This window comes from Mesoplodon bidens (genome assembly GCF_964165515.1).
Source record: "Mesoplodon bidens genome assembly, chromosome: 1".
Lineage (NCBI taxonomy): Eukaryota > Metazoa > Chordata > Mammalia > Artiodactyla > Ziphiidae > Mesoplodon > Mesoplodon bidens.
Genome location: NC_138176.1, coordinates 105,500,888 through 105,514,996, shown reverse-complemented (window position 1 = coordinate 105,514,996; position 14,109 = coordinate 105,500,888). Strand labels below are relative to the sequence as shown.

At 52.6% G+C, this 14,109-nt stretch overlaps 1 protein-coding gene across 6 annotated transcripts in view; it reads left to right on the top strand.

The window, feature by feature from the left end:
• FAM193A (family with sequence similarity 193 member A) overlaps nt 1-14,109 on the top strand; it is a 177,930-nt gene that overhangs the window by 144,991 nt on the left and 18,830 nt on the right. For all 6 annotated transcript variants that reach the window (XM_081229176.1, XM_081229175.1, XM_081229178.1 and 3 more), the window contains 6 exons: nt 2,625-2,823; nt 3,790-4,062; nt 5,618-5,891; nt 6,479-6,662; nt 7,704-7,934; nt 10,673-11,525. In XM_081229176.1, the coding sequence (XP_081085302.1) occupies nt 2,625-2,823; nt 3,790-4,062; nt 5,618-5,891; nt 6,479-6,662; nt 7,704-7,934; nt 10,673-11,525 (2,014 nt within the window). The remainder of the gene's footprint in view (nt 1-2,624; nt 2,824-3,789; nt 4,063-5,617; nt 5,892-6,478; nt 6,663-7,703; nt 7,935-10,672; nt 11,526-14,109) is intronic.

Genomic DNA, 14,109 nt, shown 5'->3' with positions numbered 1-14,109 from the left:
GGGACTACTCCACCAGAACAGCTGGTCCAGGCTTCTGCTTTGGTCCTGGGCGTCCAGTCTAGCCCTGTTTCTTCCCACTTTCAAATCCTGAATCCGCTCCAGCCTCACCCTCCACCTTTGTCTCTCTGAGCCCGTTCAGGGTCAGCGGGTGCGCTAAGCTGCTCAGCGGCCCGAGATGAGGGAGGGAAGCGGGGGCGGGGGTGGGGTTGGGGGCTGGCTCGTGTCTAGGGAGACCCACCTTAGCACTCAGGAAATGCCTCCTTTGGGCCCGGCCATACGCTAAACCCTTGACATGCACTGTCTGGTTTAATTCTTACCGCGTCCCCTGGAGGTAGGTATTTCCAAATTACAGATGAGAAAACTAAAGCACAAAAAGATTGAGTAATTTGCCTGAGGTCACACAGCTAGTAAAGGGCGAGCTGGCCCTGAACCCCTCAGAATGGGCAGCCCGGAACGTCCAGCTCCGTCATTGGCCACGCCTCCCAGGGGTGGGGCCAGAGACAGCAGCTCTGACCTGAGCTCAAGTCTCAGCTCAGACGTTGCCGGCCTGGAGCTGTCGAACCCTCCCCTTCCTCCCCACCTGCCCCGCCAGCGCTCCAGCCCTCCCCGGCCCCTTACTAACTGCTCTCCGCATCATCCTTGCCCCTCTGGCTCCTTCACCAGGTTGCCACAGATCCATGTTTCTAATCAGCTGACCAGACCATCTCACCCTGCTGCGTAGAAACCTCTGTGGCTCCCCAGCCCCTTCAGGATGGAAGTCACACGGAGTTGTCTCTGCTGTGGCCCCTGCAGCCCATCAGGTTGTGGCAGACTTGTCCCTGGACATTGGCCATCCCCGTGCTTTGACCCTTCCCTTCGACCCTCTGCCCAGCCAGGCCCTCAGGGTTCTGCCAGACCATCACCACCTCTGGGAATCATCCCCAAACCCTCCCACGTGAGCTCACAGCACTCACTGCTCATTCCTTTGTCCTCAGGGACATTCCCAGCGCAGACCTGTAGCTCCTCTGGGTGGGCCTGGGCACACACCTGCAGAGGGAAGGCCGTGTGCTGCATCCGTGAGATGCTGGGCCAGGATCCAGGCGGCCCCGTCCCCTTGCAGCTTATGTAATTTGAGGCAAGGCAGACATTAAACCAATAGGTTAAAGATAAGTCTTGAATTATGACTGTGATAAGTGCTGAGAGGGAAAATTAATGGACTTTAGTGTGTTTGATGGGAAGGCCCACTGTGGTCTGGGTGCTGGGTGGTGAGAGCAAAGGCAGTGCTGGCTTCTCCGAGGACGTGACATCTAGGCTCTGGCCAGTAGGATAAATGTAAGTTAGCAAGGTCTGAGCTGAGATTAGGACCTCCTAGAAAGTGGACACAGTGTGAGCCAAGTTGTGGGTCAAGAAGTAGCTTGGAGTTTGAGGACCAAGGAAAGACCCCTGTGTCCAGGGGCTTTGTGAGCAGGAAGGACGGGGGAGGCCGGCCACGTTCAGGACTTTGGGTTTTACGTCAGAGCAGTGGGAGACCAGTGGCACAGCCGAAGTGTGGGAGTGACGCCCTCCTACTCGCATTCCATGAGCCCACTCTGTCTGCGGTGGGGAAGACTGTTGGGGGTATGGGGGGCGGGGGCAGGGGGCTGTGAGACGGGGGCCAAGGGGAGGGAGGGCCCAGGATGTGTGCAGGGAGCAGCTGACGGCCAGTCACCCCATAAATGTGTGGACCCAGCGCCCTCCCTTGGCACCTTAAGACAAGGGTCTTCCCCTCCCCGCCCCGGGGAGGGTGGGTTTAGAGCTCAATGTATAATCCATCTTTTCTTCACACTTACACTGCACTTTGTCCAAGTGTGAGGGAACAGTGTAAGAGCTGACCATTTTTATGAGTGATTCCAAAGTTGACTTTGCAGTGAGCAGGGGCTACTCTTCCTTGCGGTGTGCGGTGATTTTTAAAATGTCAGATGAGAATAAGCCACAGGAACAGGTCTCATGAAAATGGACCTCGTTTAAAATGAGACTCGGGGCTTCCCTGGTGGCACAGTGGTTAAGAATCTGCCTGCCAATGCAGGGGACACGGGTTCCATTCCTGGCCTGGGAAGATCCCACATGCTGTGGAGCAACTAAGCCCATGCGCCACAACTACTGAGCCCGCTCTAGAGCCCGCGAGCCACAACTACTGAAGCCTGCGCGCCTAGAGCCCGTGCTCCACAACAAGAGAAGCCACCGCAATGAGAAGCCCGCGCACCGCAACGAAGAGTAGCCCCTGCTCGCCGCAACTAGAGAAAGCCCGCGCGCAGCAAGGAAGACCCAAGACAGCCAAAAATAAAAACAAATAAATAAATAAATTTATTTAAAAAAATAAAATATGTGACTAGGGAGGAATGTTAGAAGTCACTGAGTTGTCTAAAGTTTGTCTGATATATTCCTTGAGCATCAGTTGCTTTTAAAATCTACATCTGGTTCAAATTTGCCCCGTCACGTACAGCCTCATAAATAAGTAAGCCTCCGCGAGATATGCTCCCCAGGACACCTGTTCACGGCAGGCGTATCCCACAAGGTTTCAGTAATGACTTGTCTGTTTGTAGTTTAACTACTTAGGTAAATAGAATATTAATTTTGATATATGATTAGAACATTTTTTTTTGTAGGCTTTACCGCCAGCACCTGTTCAGAATCACACAAATAAACATCAGGTATTCAATGCATCTCTTCAAGACCATATTTATCCGAGCTGTTTTGGGAATACTCCAGAGTGGAATAGTTCTAAATTTATAAGTCTTTGGGGATCAGAAGTGATGAATGATAAGAACTGGAATCCTGGCACTTTCTTGCCAGATACAATTTCTGGTAAGGAACTCATTAAAACTTTCTTAAAGTTTAAAATGATCTGTGCTGAGTGGATTGCCCTCTCTGTTGCTGCAGTTCCCCAGTAGGGGCCTGGGCTGCTGCTTCCCCTCACCTCCACCTCTGGCAGGAGGCCCCTTGGCCCCTTCAGGCTGCTCCAGCCACCCATGCCTGCCGCCAGGAGCAGAGCAAGGCTCTGGGCTTGGTGGCCCGTTGCCGGCACAGGAGCCAGACGGGCCTCGGACACTGGGTCTTTCCCGCCCCAGGGCTGCTGAGCGTCTTGGCTCCAGGGTGCAGTGTTGGGCCTTTGGTTCTCGAGCATTGGTTACCAGCAGACCTCGACCCAGTGCAGCAGGGTGGTGTGGCTTGAATGCTATGACTTACGTTCCTTTTCTCTCTTTCTGCACTGACCCTACATGGGACCTGTCCCCTCTAACAAGCACCTTCCTCCTTGCGGCCTCAACTGCTGAGGTGCAGCTGTTTCTTCAGTGGCAGGGCAGGGCATGCCTTAAGAGGGGTTGGTACCTCTACCTCATCTCTGTCTTCACGTGGTCAGAGCCCCTGGTGGTCCCACACCCCCGCCCCTGCATGTGCTCAGAACAGCAAGCTAGACTTGACATCTGGTCTGTGCATAGAAAGGGTTTCTAACTGTGTGACCTTGGGCAAGTTGCTTAGCCTCTCTGAGCCTCAGTTTCTTCATCTTCAGGATAGGAATGATAGTACTAAGCTCAGAAAGTAGTTTTAAGACATTAAATAACTTTTGGAAAGCACCTAGCACAGGAATTGGCACATAGTAGGTGCTCAATAAATTTTTCTTCTGAGATGAAAACTAGTTGACTAGTGTCATCCCATTGGAATCCTAACTTAGTAGCAGCCCCAGTGTTAACAGTTTAGTCAGCAGGTGTCCTTTAGGTTTTAGCTAAATGCTCTTTCTTTTAGAAGCCTTAATTTTCCCATTCTTCTCTGAAGGGAATGACATATTAGGGCCAACACTCTCAGAAACAAGACCTGAAGCTCTTCCACCTCCATCTAGCAATGAAACGCCTGCAGTTCCTGATAGTAAAGAGAAAAAAAACGCTGCGAAAAAGAAATGTTTGTACAATTTCCAAGATGCTTTTATGGAAGCAAACAAAGTTGTGATGGCCACGTCGTCAGCCACTTCCTCCGTGTCCTGCACGGCCACCACGGTGCAGTCAAGCAACAGCCAGTTCAGAGTGTCGTCCAAGAGACCGCCCTCCCTCGGTAAGGCCCACCAGCTCGCAGGGACCCTCGGGGTTGGCACTGCGTATTCGCTCCTTCTTCCTCAGCATCTCGGTAATTCCCTTTCACTCGGCCTGGCCAGAGATGTCAATGTAATTAACACCTAAGAATGCTCATGCATGAAGAGCATGTCCTCTAGGACTCTGATGAGAATTTTACTGTCACACTGACACCCTCTAGGGCTTTGCCACACTGTGTCCTGCCTTTCCTCTCTGCGCTTCTTGTTCTGTGGTAGGAAGAGGTCGTTGCTTCCTGAACACGTGGAGGAATTTTTAGGCATCTGAAAGTAGAAGCCTCATGGAGAGTCAGCTGATGGGGCTGCTGACCAGCCCGAGATGCATCCCCTGCTGCCGTGCAGATCCCTGGTGTGGAGGTGGTGTTGCTGTCACAGTCTGACCTGAGCACAGCGAAGAGGGGGCTTGAAAGCAAGGGGGCAGTCAGAGACCAGTGGCAAATGTCAAAGAGACACGGGAGCCGGATCAGAGAGGCCTCACTAGCCAAAGTTAGGACTGTTTGAGCATCGGAAAGAATAAGGAAACGGATTGTAGCATGCAGCTAAAGTCGAGAATGCTTCGGGACGCTCAAAAGAGGGAGTCAGGTGGGAAGCTGTCTGGGTGGAAGCTTTCTGCCGACTACGTATGCAAGACCGGTACAGATAGAAGGCCGCTCTGCAGCCAGCCGGTGACAGGGGCCCGGGTAAGCGTCCTCATGGGCGTCAGGACGTTGGATCTCAGTTTGGGGAATGCAGTATTTCCGGTGTCTGGGAGCAGCACCCACAGGTGACTGGCAGGTTGCAAAGGGAAGATAAGGTGCCGACTGCCCCCCTGCACACCTGATCAGATGTAGCCTCACCGACAGGAGCAAGCACGTTAGGTGCTTCCTGTGCAATCAGATGGGAAGATCCAGCATAACTTTTGCAGGATTCGTGCGTAGAATATTTTCAGCTAAATCGGACGTGAGACTGTAAATCCAGAATTGTGGACCGCTGGCCTCAACTCAAAAAATGTCACTATTGTGGAAGGAAAGAAAGAAAGTTTAAAAGATGCTGGGTTGGGGGAAAACCTGCAAAGGACTGTGGGAGAGGCCATAAGTCTGGATGGGGTTGTACATGAGATGAGAATGTCACCTTGAGGTTAATTGTCTGTAGTTGGCGCTGGTGTCGAGGTTTACGGCAAAGCGTGCATGTTCTCAGGAGGCCAGGCTGGAATGTTTAGGAGTGAGTGCAGCTTGCTTCCACATGTTAAGCCACCAGTAAAGAGAGAGAGAGAGAGAGAGAGTGTGTGTGTGTGTGTGTGTGTGTGTGTGTGAGTGTGTGAGAGAGAGAGAGAGAGAGAGACAGGAAGTAAATATAACAAAATAGTAAATAGTCTTGAATCTAGGTGAAGGGTGTATGGGTATTCTTTGTACTATTCCTTCAAGTTTTCTATAGATTTGAACATTTTCAGACCAAAAGTTGGTTTAAAAAAAAAAAAGTTTAACCTAGAGAAGCCTGCCTGACCTTGGCCAGCGGCAGTGACTCTGGCATCTCTGAACGCAGGTGACGTCTTTCACGGCATCAACAAGGAGGATCACAGGCATGGGGTGCCGGCGGCCCCGAGAAACAGCCCCACAGGTCTGGTGCCGCTTCCCGCCCTCCCTCCCGCCGCCCTCTCTCCAGCCTCTGCGCCTCACCTTGCCAGTCTGGCAGCCCCGTCCTTCCCCAAAACGGCCGCCACCTCTCCCGGGTTTGCGGATTCACGCAAGAGCTTCTGTCCTGCTCCCGTGGCCCCCACCACAGACGGCTCCGTCAGCGCGCCTCCCAGTGTCTGCAGGTGAGCCCGGGCCGGCGGGGGAGGCCGGCGCGCTTCAGAATGGGTGCCGTGCGACCTAACCCTGCAGGACCGCCCGAGACACTCCAGCACCTGGGGCCTCGCAGCTCACCAGCCAGGATGGCAGTGGGGAGGGGCGGGCTCCGGTCTCGGCCAGTTCCGCAGAGCACAGGGCCACTGTGGGTCTGTGCACAGGCTGCCGGCAGCGGCAGGGGGCCCGTGGGTGTTTTGAAGTCGAGTTTGTTACACACTGAGCAAAGAACAATGCAATGGACCCTCAACAGCTTTCTTTAAAAAGTCAGTGTTCGTTACCTTTGAACTTGCCGCCACTCCCCCGCCCTGACATCCCCCAGGATGAAATGGTGGTGGGAGGGACAGTGGAGAGGCTGTGTGTGTGCACCTGAGAAGCCCCTCTGGGTGTGCCCTCCGGCCTGCGTCTGTCCTGCCTGCTCAGCCCCTGGGTCGTGCAGGCCCCGCGCCTCGTTGGCAAGGGCAGGCTGGTAGGAAAGAACCGCCTTGGCCACCGCCAGCCATGCTCACACCCCTTGAGGGGCAGGCTGCTTGCTGACAGGCCCTGCGTGGTTTTGCAGCGACCCCGACTGTGAAGGGCATCGCTGCGAGAACGGCGTCTATGACCCGCAGCAGGACGACGGGGACGAGACTGCGGACGAGGACAGCTGCTCCGAGCACAGCTCCAGCACCTCCACCTCCACCAACCAGAAGGAGGGCAAGTACTGTGACTGCTGCTACTGTGAGTTCTTCGGGCATGGCGGGGTAAGTGCCTGGGCCTCTCCTCTGCTGGAGGGCCTCCTCAGGGGAGGGGCAGGTGCCGGAGAGCGCACTTAAGTGCATAAAATTAGTGTTTCACCATGGATGTTTGTAAATTGCGTGTTTAAATTAGAATTGTAAAATGTGCAAACTCCTTTGCAAGAATAATGTACCTGGTTGAATTCAGGGTATGGTTACACTGTGTGTAAAGCATTTGCGAGCATAATTAAAATCAAGATACGGTCTAAAACGGTGGTTCCACTTCTAGGTTGTAGTTGTCATAAAGAAATAATAACACGTATTTGCCCAAAGTTAGTTTTGAGTATTTCATCTCTGCATTTTTGCGTCTGATTAGATAGGACCTACTGACTACCCAGGCGTGGGAATTGTTGAGTCCACACAATGGACAGCCTGTACAGGCAGATTCCTCTTGCTCGACTGCACAGTCCATTGAGACACATCCATACTGTGTGGTGTCCCAGGACAGTCATTTCATCTGTACAAGCAGGTGTCAGCCATGGTGTCTGGGGTGGGTGGTGGGAAGAGCAGGGGCTGGGAGCTGTTCTTTTTCTGCTTTAGTCTCTCCGCATTTCCTCAACTCATGCAGGTGTTTTCAGTAGTCAGTGAGAAGTCTTTTCGGCTCTGAAAAGGAAACCTGCGAGGGGATGGAAAAATACTATAGACACATCTATTGACGTGAGAAGATAATCACACCATATTACATAAAAAGTAGATCAATTACAGCATGTATAATAGTTTCTTTTTTAGTTTAAAAATAACCATTTGTGTACATAGTTGTACATCCTCTGCCAGATTTTTTTGTGACTATGTAAAGCTTGACAGGTCAGTGCCAAAATACTACCTTCGGGTAATTGGTGATGAAAGGTTTTTCTTTTTCTTGCCATTTGTTTCTTTTATTTAGTTACTTTTCCTGATGAACATGTGTTACTTGAGCAATAAAAATTTCACTTTTAATGCTATGGTCTGAAATTTGGTATATTCAAAATCATTAAAACTTGCATTTCATCATGTTTTCGTTTGTCTTAGCCTCCCGCTGCGCCAACAAGTAGAAATTATGCAGAAATGAGGGAAAAGCTTCGTTTACGGCTGACCAAGAGGAAAGAAGAGCAACCTAAGAAAACGGATCAGCTCTCAGAAAGGGAGAGTGTGGTTGACCATCGAAGGGTGGAAGACTTGCTCCAGTTTATAAACAGCTCGGAGACCAAACCAGTGAGCAGCACCCGGGCCGCCAAGCGTGCACGGCATAAGCAGAGAAAGGTAAACAGAAGGTCTGCACCAGGCGGCCTCCCAGGGGGGCCTCTGAGGTTGGGGCTGGGCAACAGGCTCCTAGTGTTGCTTCAAGAGCCCCTGACCGCCCCTGCCAGCCTGAACTGGACGCTGCTTCAAGACCCATGTTGTATTTTCAGGCCATGGAGCCCCCTCCTGTGCCAGGGGTTTGTTAATGGCTCTAAAACAGGCCTCCGGTTCTTGTGCTGGCCAGCGTCAGGGCGGCAGCAGCCCCTCCGCCTCTTGTCTGTCAAAGGAACTTCTTTCCCAGGAAAGCAGAGGAAGCAGCCCTAGCTGTCGAGGGCAGGGCGCTGTGGGCTTCTGGAGACTAGGGCTGAAGAAGCGCCTTTGACCCGAGGCTGGTACAGGGCCCCGAGCGGCCCCACTGGCAGAGGAAGATCAGGCGGTACCACTCCAAGGAGGGCCTGCACGTGGCAGTGAGGTCGAGAGTAAGGCGGCCACCTCACCATTAGGGCGGGGGCTGCCATAAAAGCAAGTAGCTGCCGAGACTGGCGAGGCTGGCCCAGTGGTGAGCTGCAGCCGGACCTGAGCGCGGTCTCAACACGTGAGCGTGATGTGCAGACTGTGCCGCTAGGCGAGAAATTGTATCTGTTACTTCCTGCGATGTTGAAAGTGATGGGAACAGCATCTCCTCTAGGGTTTCCTCCCCGCCCCCGCCAGTTCTTTTGGAGGTTCTTCCTGGTTTCAGCCCCCTGAAGGTGTCAGGCTCCACGAGCCTGCCTCAGCAGGCAGGTGTGGGCTGTGCCCAGAGGGGACTCGTCAGGGCCACAGGGTTCTGACCGTAGGATGAGTTGCTTTGGAAGGGCGTGAGGCCCCTGTGAAGGAGGAGACGTGCCCGCGGTGGACCCAGGGTCGGGCCACTTGTGTGGTGTTGCTTCCAACTTAGTTGCCGTGACTCTTAAGGTAGCTGTGATTGAACTGAGTGTATTCACTGCCGCTGCTGTACCCACCCCCAGTCCCGAGATAGGTCTGGATTGGCCACAGGTCTAATTAGGGGGCTTGGAGGGAGCGGCCTGCCTCTGCTCCAGACCTGGTATGGGGAGAAGGTGTGTCCTCCACACAGGGGTGTTTCAGCGCCCGGGGTCCCAGGTGGTCCGAGGCCCTGGGGACTCGCCACTGGGCTTCATTGGAAGCCTCTGGACTGGTTCAGGTGCTTTCAGGGCTGCCCCCACCTGGACTCCTATCCTCTGTCCTTACAGCCTGGATCCAGACCATGCTGCAGGTGTATCCCAGGTCGTCCTCGGCACCCGCTCACACCCTTCGTGCTCTCTGCCGAGCACCTTGTTTGCAGAGGGACCCACAAAGCTGCCTTGTCCCTTGTTGGCCGGCTGGTTGTTGAAATGAAGGCAGCACACACCGGGGTTGGATTCACTGTAGATTCTGTCCTGTGGCAGGTCAGGCCTGCAGACTGGAGGACCTGGAGTGCCTGCAGGGGCCACTGCGGGAGACACTGCAGGAGTTTGTCTGTCAGGTGCTGCCTCCAGCAAAGCTTTCCTTTAACAGATGGAGCAAGAATTTTAAATAATCTTTACTTGAATTGTCAAGTTACATTTTTTTGAAACCTGTCATTGAATTTTTAACCTAATTTTATGTTTAAGTTATTTAGAAAAACAAGCAAGTTGTCTCTTAAAAATATTGCCTTCTGAAACATCATGAAAAATATTTAAATTCGGAAGGACTTTTACATTTTCCCATGCAAAATGTTTTTTTCAAAGATTCTTAGGAGCATGAGCCTTACTGGAGCCCAGTGATGGAGGAGCTGTTCTCCTTACTCTTACTGGGTTTTTGTTTGTTTTCTGGGTTTTTGTTTGTTTTCTTTTATTTATTTACTTATTTATTATTATTTATTTATTTATTTATTAATTTATGTATGTATGTATGTATGTATGTATTTAGCTAGCTAGCTAGCTAGCTAGCTAGCTAGCTGCTCTGGGTCTTAGTTGCGGCACGCAGGATCTAGTTCCCTGACCAGGGATCGAACTCCGGCCCCCTGCATTGGGAGCGCGGAGTCTAAACCACTGGACCACCAGGGAAGTCCCTAGTTTGTTTTCTAATCGAAGGAATCTTTTCCATTTATGCTCCTGGAATGTGCGTCACTAAAAAAATACAATCTTCGCTTGAGTTGAAAATTAATTTCCTGCCAGTTGGACAGCAGAAATAACCATTGTCTGTTTGCCACATCATGTTGAATATTTTAGGAAGTCATTTGCTCTATCACACTAGTGAAAATATATTGGGAATTTTACCTGCTAGGGTGGGAAAAAGAAATTTCGAGCTTTTCAGTACACATTTTCTTGAATGTTGCTTTGACCCACATGAACGCATCAGCAGCATTCCCCACCTGGAAAGGTTCTGGTGGCACCTCTGTGGCTGTGTAACTGCTGCCTTGCGATCAGTCTTGTTTTTGTCCAGTTTATCCCCCGCCTGCCACACACAGACGGGAGAGCCCACGCGGGGCAGGAGCACGGCAGCTTCTCTGACCTTGTCCTCTGTGCTCGGGGCTGCGTCAGAGGCTATAAGGGATGTTTTGTTGACTACCGCCCCCTGCTCTGATGGAGGTGTGTTTTAAGCTTTTGACCTATCACAGCCCCTTTCAGGGTTTCTATTCTTATCGCACGATTCAGTTTTTATCTCACTTTTGTGTGCGTGTCTCACTTTTTAGAGCACTTACTGTTGTCCTAAGTTGCCTTTTCCTTTCACGTCGGCAGCTGGAGGAGAAGGCACGCCTTGAAGCGGAGGCCCGGGCCCGGGAGCACCTGCACCTCCGAGAGGAGGAGCGGCGGAGGGAGGTGGAGGAGGAGCGGCTCCAGGAGGAGCTTCGGCGGCTCCAGGGCCTCCAGACACTGAGAGCCGCAAAAAAGAAGAAGAAGGAGAGGCCAGGGAGGGCCTGTCCCAAGTTGGACATGCTTGCCAGGAGTCTGCAGGCGACCACAGAATCTGCACCCGGCTCTGACCGCATCCACAACGGCTCGCTGGAGCCGACCGAAGACCCAGAAACCTCCTCTCGCTCCCCCTGCAGATACACGGACCACAGAGAGACGGGGCCGGGGCCGGGGCCGGGGGCCGACGCGGACACCCCCAACCCCGTGGCCGCCAGAGACTCCAAGCTCCTTCTGCCCAAGAGGGTCAACGGGAAGCAGCAGCAGCCGCTGTCCTTCCTCCTGGACATGATGCATCAGCACAAGGAGGGAAGCAGCAGACAGAAGCTGAAGCACACCAGTAATGCGGGCAGCGAGCCGGCGAGGAAGCCCTTGGAGCCCCCCAGAGCCTCCGAGGCCCAGCCCCGGCCCCGGCCCCAGGCTGAGGCAAAGGCCAGAGCGCTTGACCTCACGCCCCTGGCGGAGCACAGAAGGGAGGAGAGGAAAGTCAACAGCAACAACAACAACAGAAAGCAGCTGAACCACGTCCGGGAGGAGAAGCCCAGCCCGGGCCCCGCAGAGCCCGCCGCGCCCAGCGAGCACCCGCAGAGCGGCAAGCCGGTGCCAGCAGACTCTCCGCAGCCCAAGGGCAAGAGCAAGAAAAGCAAGAAGAAGAAGGGAGACAGAGGCAGCAGTTCAATCGGTAAATAAATACAGAGCAGAAAGGGGCGTGTGTCTAGCTGGGGCATCTTGGGACGAGGAGGGCGCTGGGTCGGGTGCCTCTCAGGGTCCATCCCTCCTGGAGGTGGATGCTGCCATCTGTGTTGTGGCTTCGTGCTTTGTGTGGCCTCTTCACCAGCCATGAGGGACACGTAGGAATTGTTGTTATATTTGGTTACCTTGAAATAATTTTAGACTTCCCCCAAACTGCAGGAAAGAGTACGAAGCATTCCCACATACTCCCGTCCAGCTCAGCATGTCACCACACTTGCTTTGTCCTGTCTCTCCCTCTTGGTTACTTTTCTGAACCAAATGAGAGTGCTTTCAGACATGGTGTCCTTTTACCCTGAAATACTGCTGTGTGTATTTCCTCAAAACAAGAGATTAGATACAGCAAGATACAGATGGGGGGGCATGATATAGTTGTTGATTTTAACAACTAAGCAAAACAAAATGGGTACAATTGGAAACAAAGGAAGCCGGCTGCATTTCCCAGGAGTCGCAGTGGCTGTACTAAATGTGCCGCACTAGGTCCTCTGTGGGGGAAGAGACCTACCAACCCTCAGGCTAGAGAAGGAACCCTGAACAGACACCGAGGGCAGGTGCGCCGGCTGGTCTCCCACCGCGGTGGCAGCAGGCAATTCTGAAGCCACCCGTGTGTCCCCCCAGGACCGCAAGGAAGGAGACACGCTGTGGACCGTGGGGAGGGGGCTGCAGGGAACGCAGTGTAGTTGTTAAAATCAAGAAATTAACACTGACACAAGACTCGTATCTAGCTGTAGGCTTATTCATGTTTCTTCTGTTCATCCCTTTAATGTCCTAGGAAACAAAGTTGTTTTCTCCTGACACAGGGTCCAACCCAGGGTCACGCGTCATATCTCTTTAATTTCCTTTAATGGGTCAGTTCCTCACTTTCTCACAACCTGACATCTCTAGAGAGTGTGACCCATCCATTTTTTAGAGTAAATGACTATCTAGAGTAATTTCAATTTGGTGCCATTCCTTCACAGCCAGGTTCAGATTACACAGCTTTGGCGGCAGCGCCTTGGGGGTGACAGGTCTGTGTTGGTGGGTGCCCTGCAGTCAGGAGGCACACTGCCCGGTGGCGATAACTCTCCTCCTGGGCCGTGGTGCGTGCGGTCGGCCCGTCTCTCCTCTGCCAGGCTGACACCTGACCTGTGCTAACCCGGAGTGTCTCATGGGGAGACAAGTCCCTTATGCCATATCAGACATTCATCCACTACTTTTAGCATCCGTCGATGACAGTTATTGCCCAGGGGGATTATTACTGTGCTGTTTGCCTACATGATGGTGACTTTTCTGATGTTATTCCTTCTCCATTTCTTACTCAGCGTTCTATAGGAAGAGCTCTCCTTCCCCATGTATTTTTTTCATTTACTTCATTATTTATGTAAGGGCGGGTTAGTGGATTCTTTCTTTATGCTATAGGTTACAGTCCTTTACTAACACTGTTTATTTCGATGCCCCCAGATTCAGTCGGTGGGAGCCCCCTCTGCGTGGCCCCTGCACCCCGTTGTGCTTTGAGCCCTTCTATGCACAGTTAGATGTCCTGGCTCTGAGACCCAGACCTGGGTGCTGCTGGTGTGTGGTTGGCAGGGCCTAGGAGGGGGAGTGAGTGTGTGTACGCGGGCACATGTGCACTCGTGCCCCCCCACCAGCACCACATCTGTGTCTTTCAGTATCTAATCTCTGCAGTAAAAACCACCTGTTCACCCTGACAGCTGCAGTCCGGCTCCGGTGCCACTGCGTTCCCTGCAGCCCCCTTCCTGCGGTCCACAGCATGTCTCCTTCCTTGCGGTCCTGGGGGGACACACAATTGCCTGCTCCCACCACGGTGGGAGACCAGCCGGCGCACCTGCCCTCGGTGTCTGTTCAGGGTTCCTTCTCTAGCCTGAGGGTTGGTAGGTCTCTTCCCCCACAGAGGACCTAGTGCGGCACATTTAGTACAGCCACGGGGACTCCTAGGAAGTGCAGCCGGCTTCCTTTGTTTCTGATTGTATCTATTTTGTTTTGTTTCCCGTCCTTAATCCTGATTTTTTTTTTCCCTATTCCATTCCTACTTAGTTTCTTACTTGCTTTTATGTTTTTTACACAAAAGGTTGGCATATTAGAGATGCCTTTCCCCGTGGCTTTTTCCCCACATCCTGTATTCCGAAGGCCCTCTGCAGCTCTTCCTTGTGGTTTCAGGTGCTGAGTGGGCTCCACTGGACACTGCCCCGCTCTCGGGGTTTGTAATGACACACAGTGGGGCGGACTGCAGGTGCTCTGTGTGGGTGTTTCTGTGGGAGTGCTGGGTCAGAGGTCAGTGCAGACAGGGCTTGTTGATGTGGCCTGGTCCTCTGAACTCTGCATTGCACTCCCACCCTGTCGAGCCCCTGTTTGGCCACAGCCTCACCAAGAGAGTGTGTTGTCAGGCTTTGTAACTTGAGCCCATCTGTTAGGCACACTTATTCCTGTAGTTTTCATATGCATTTTTCTCTAATTACAGTGAGGTCATATTTTTAAGGGCTGTTTCTATATCTCTTTTGTGAATTTTCTATTCATAT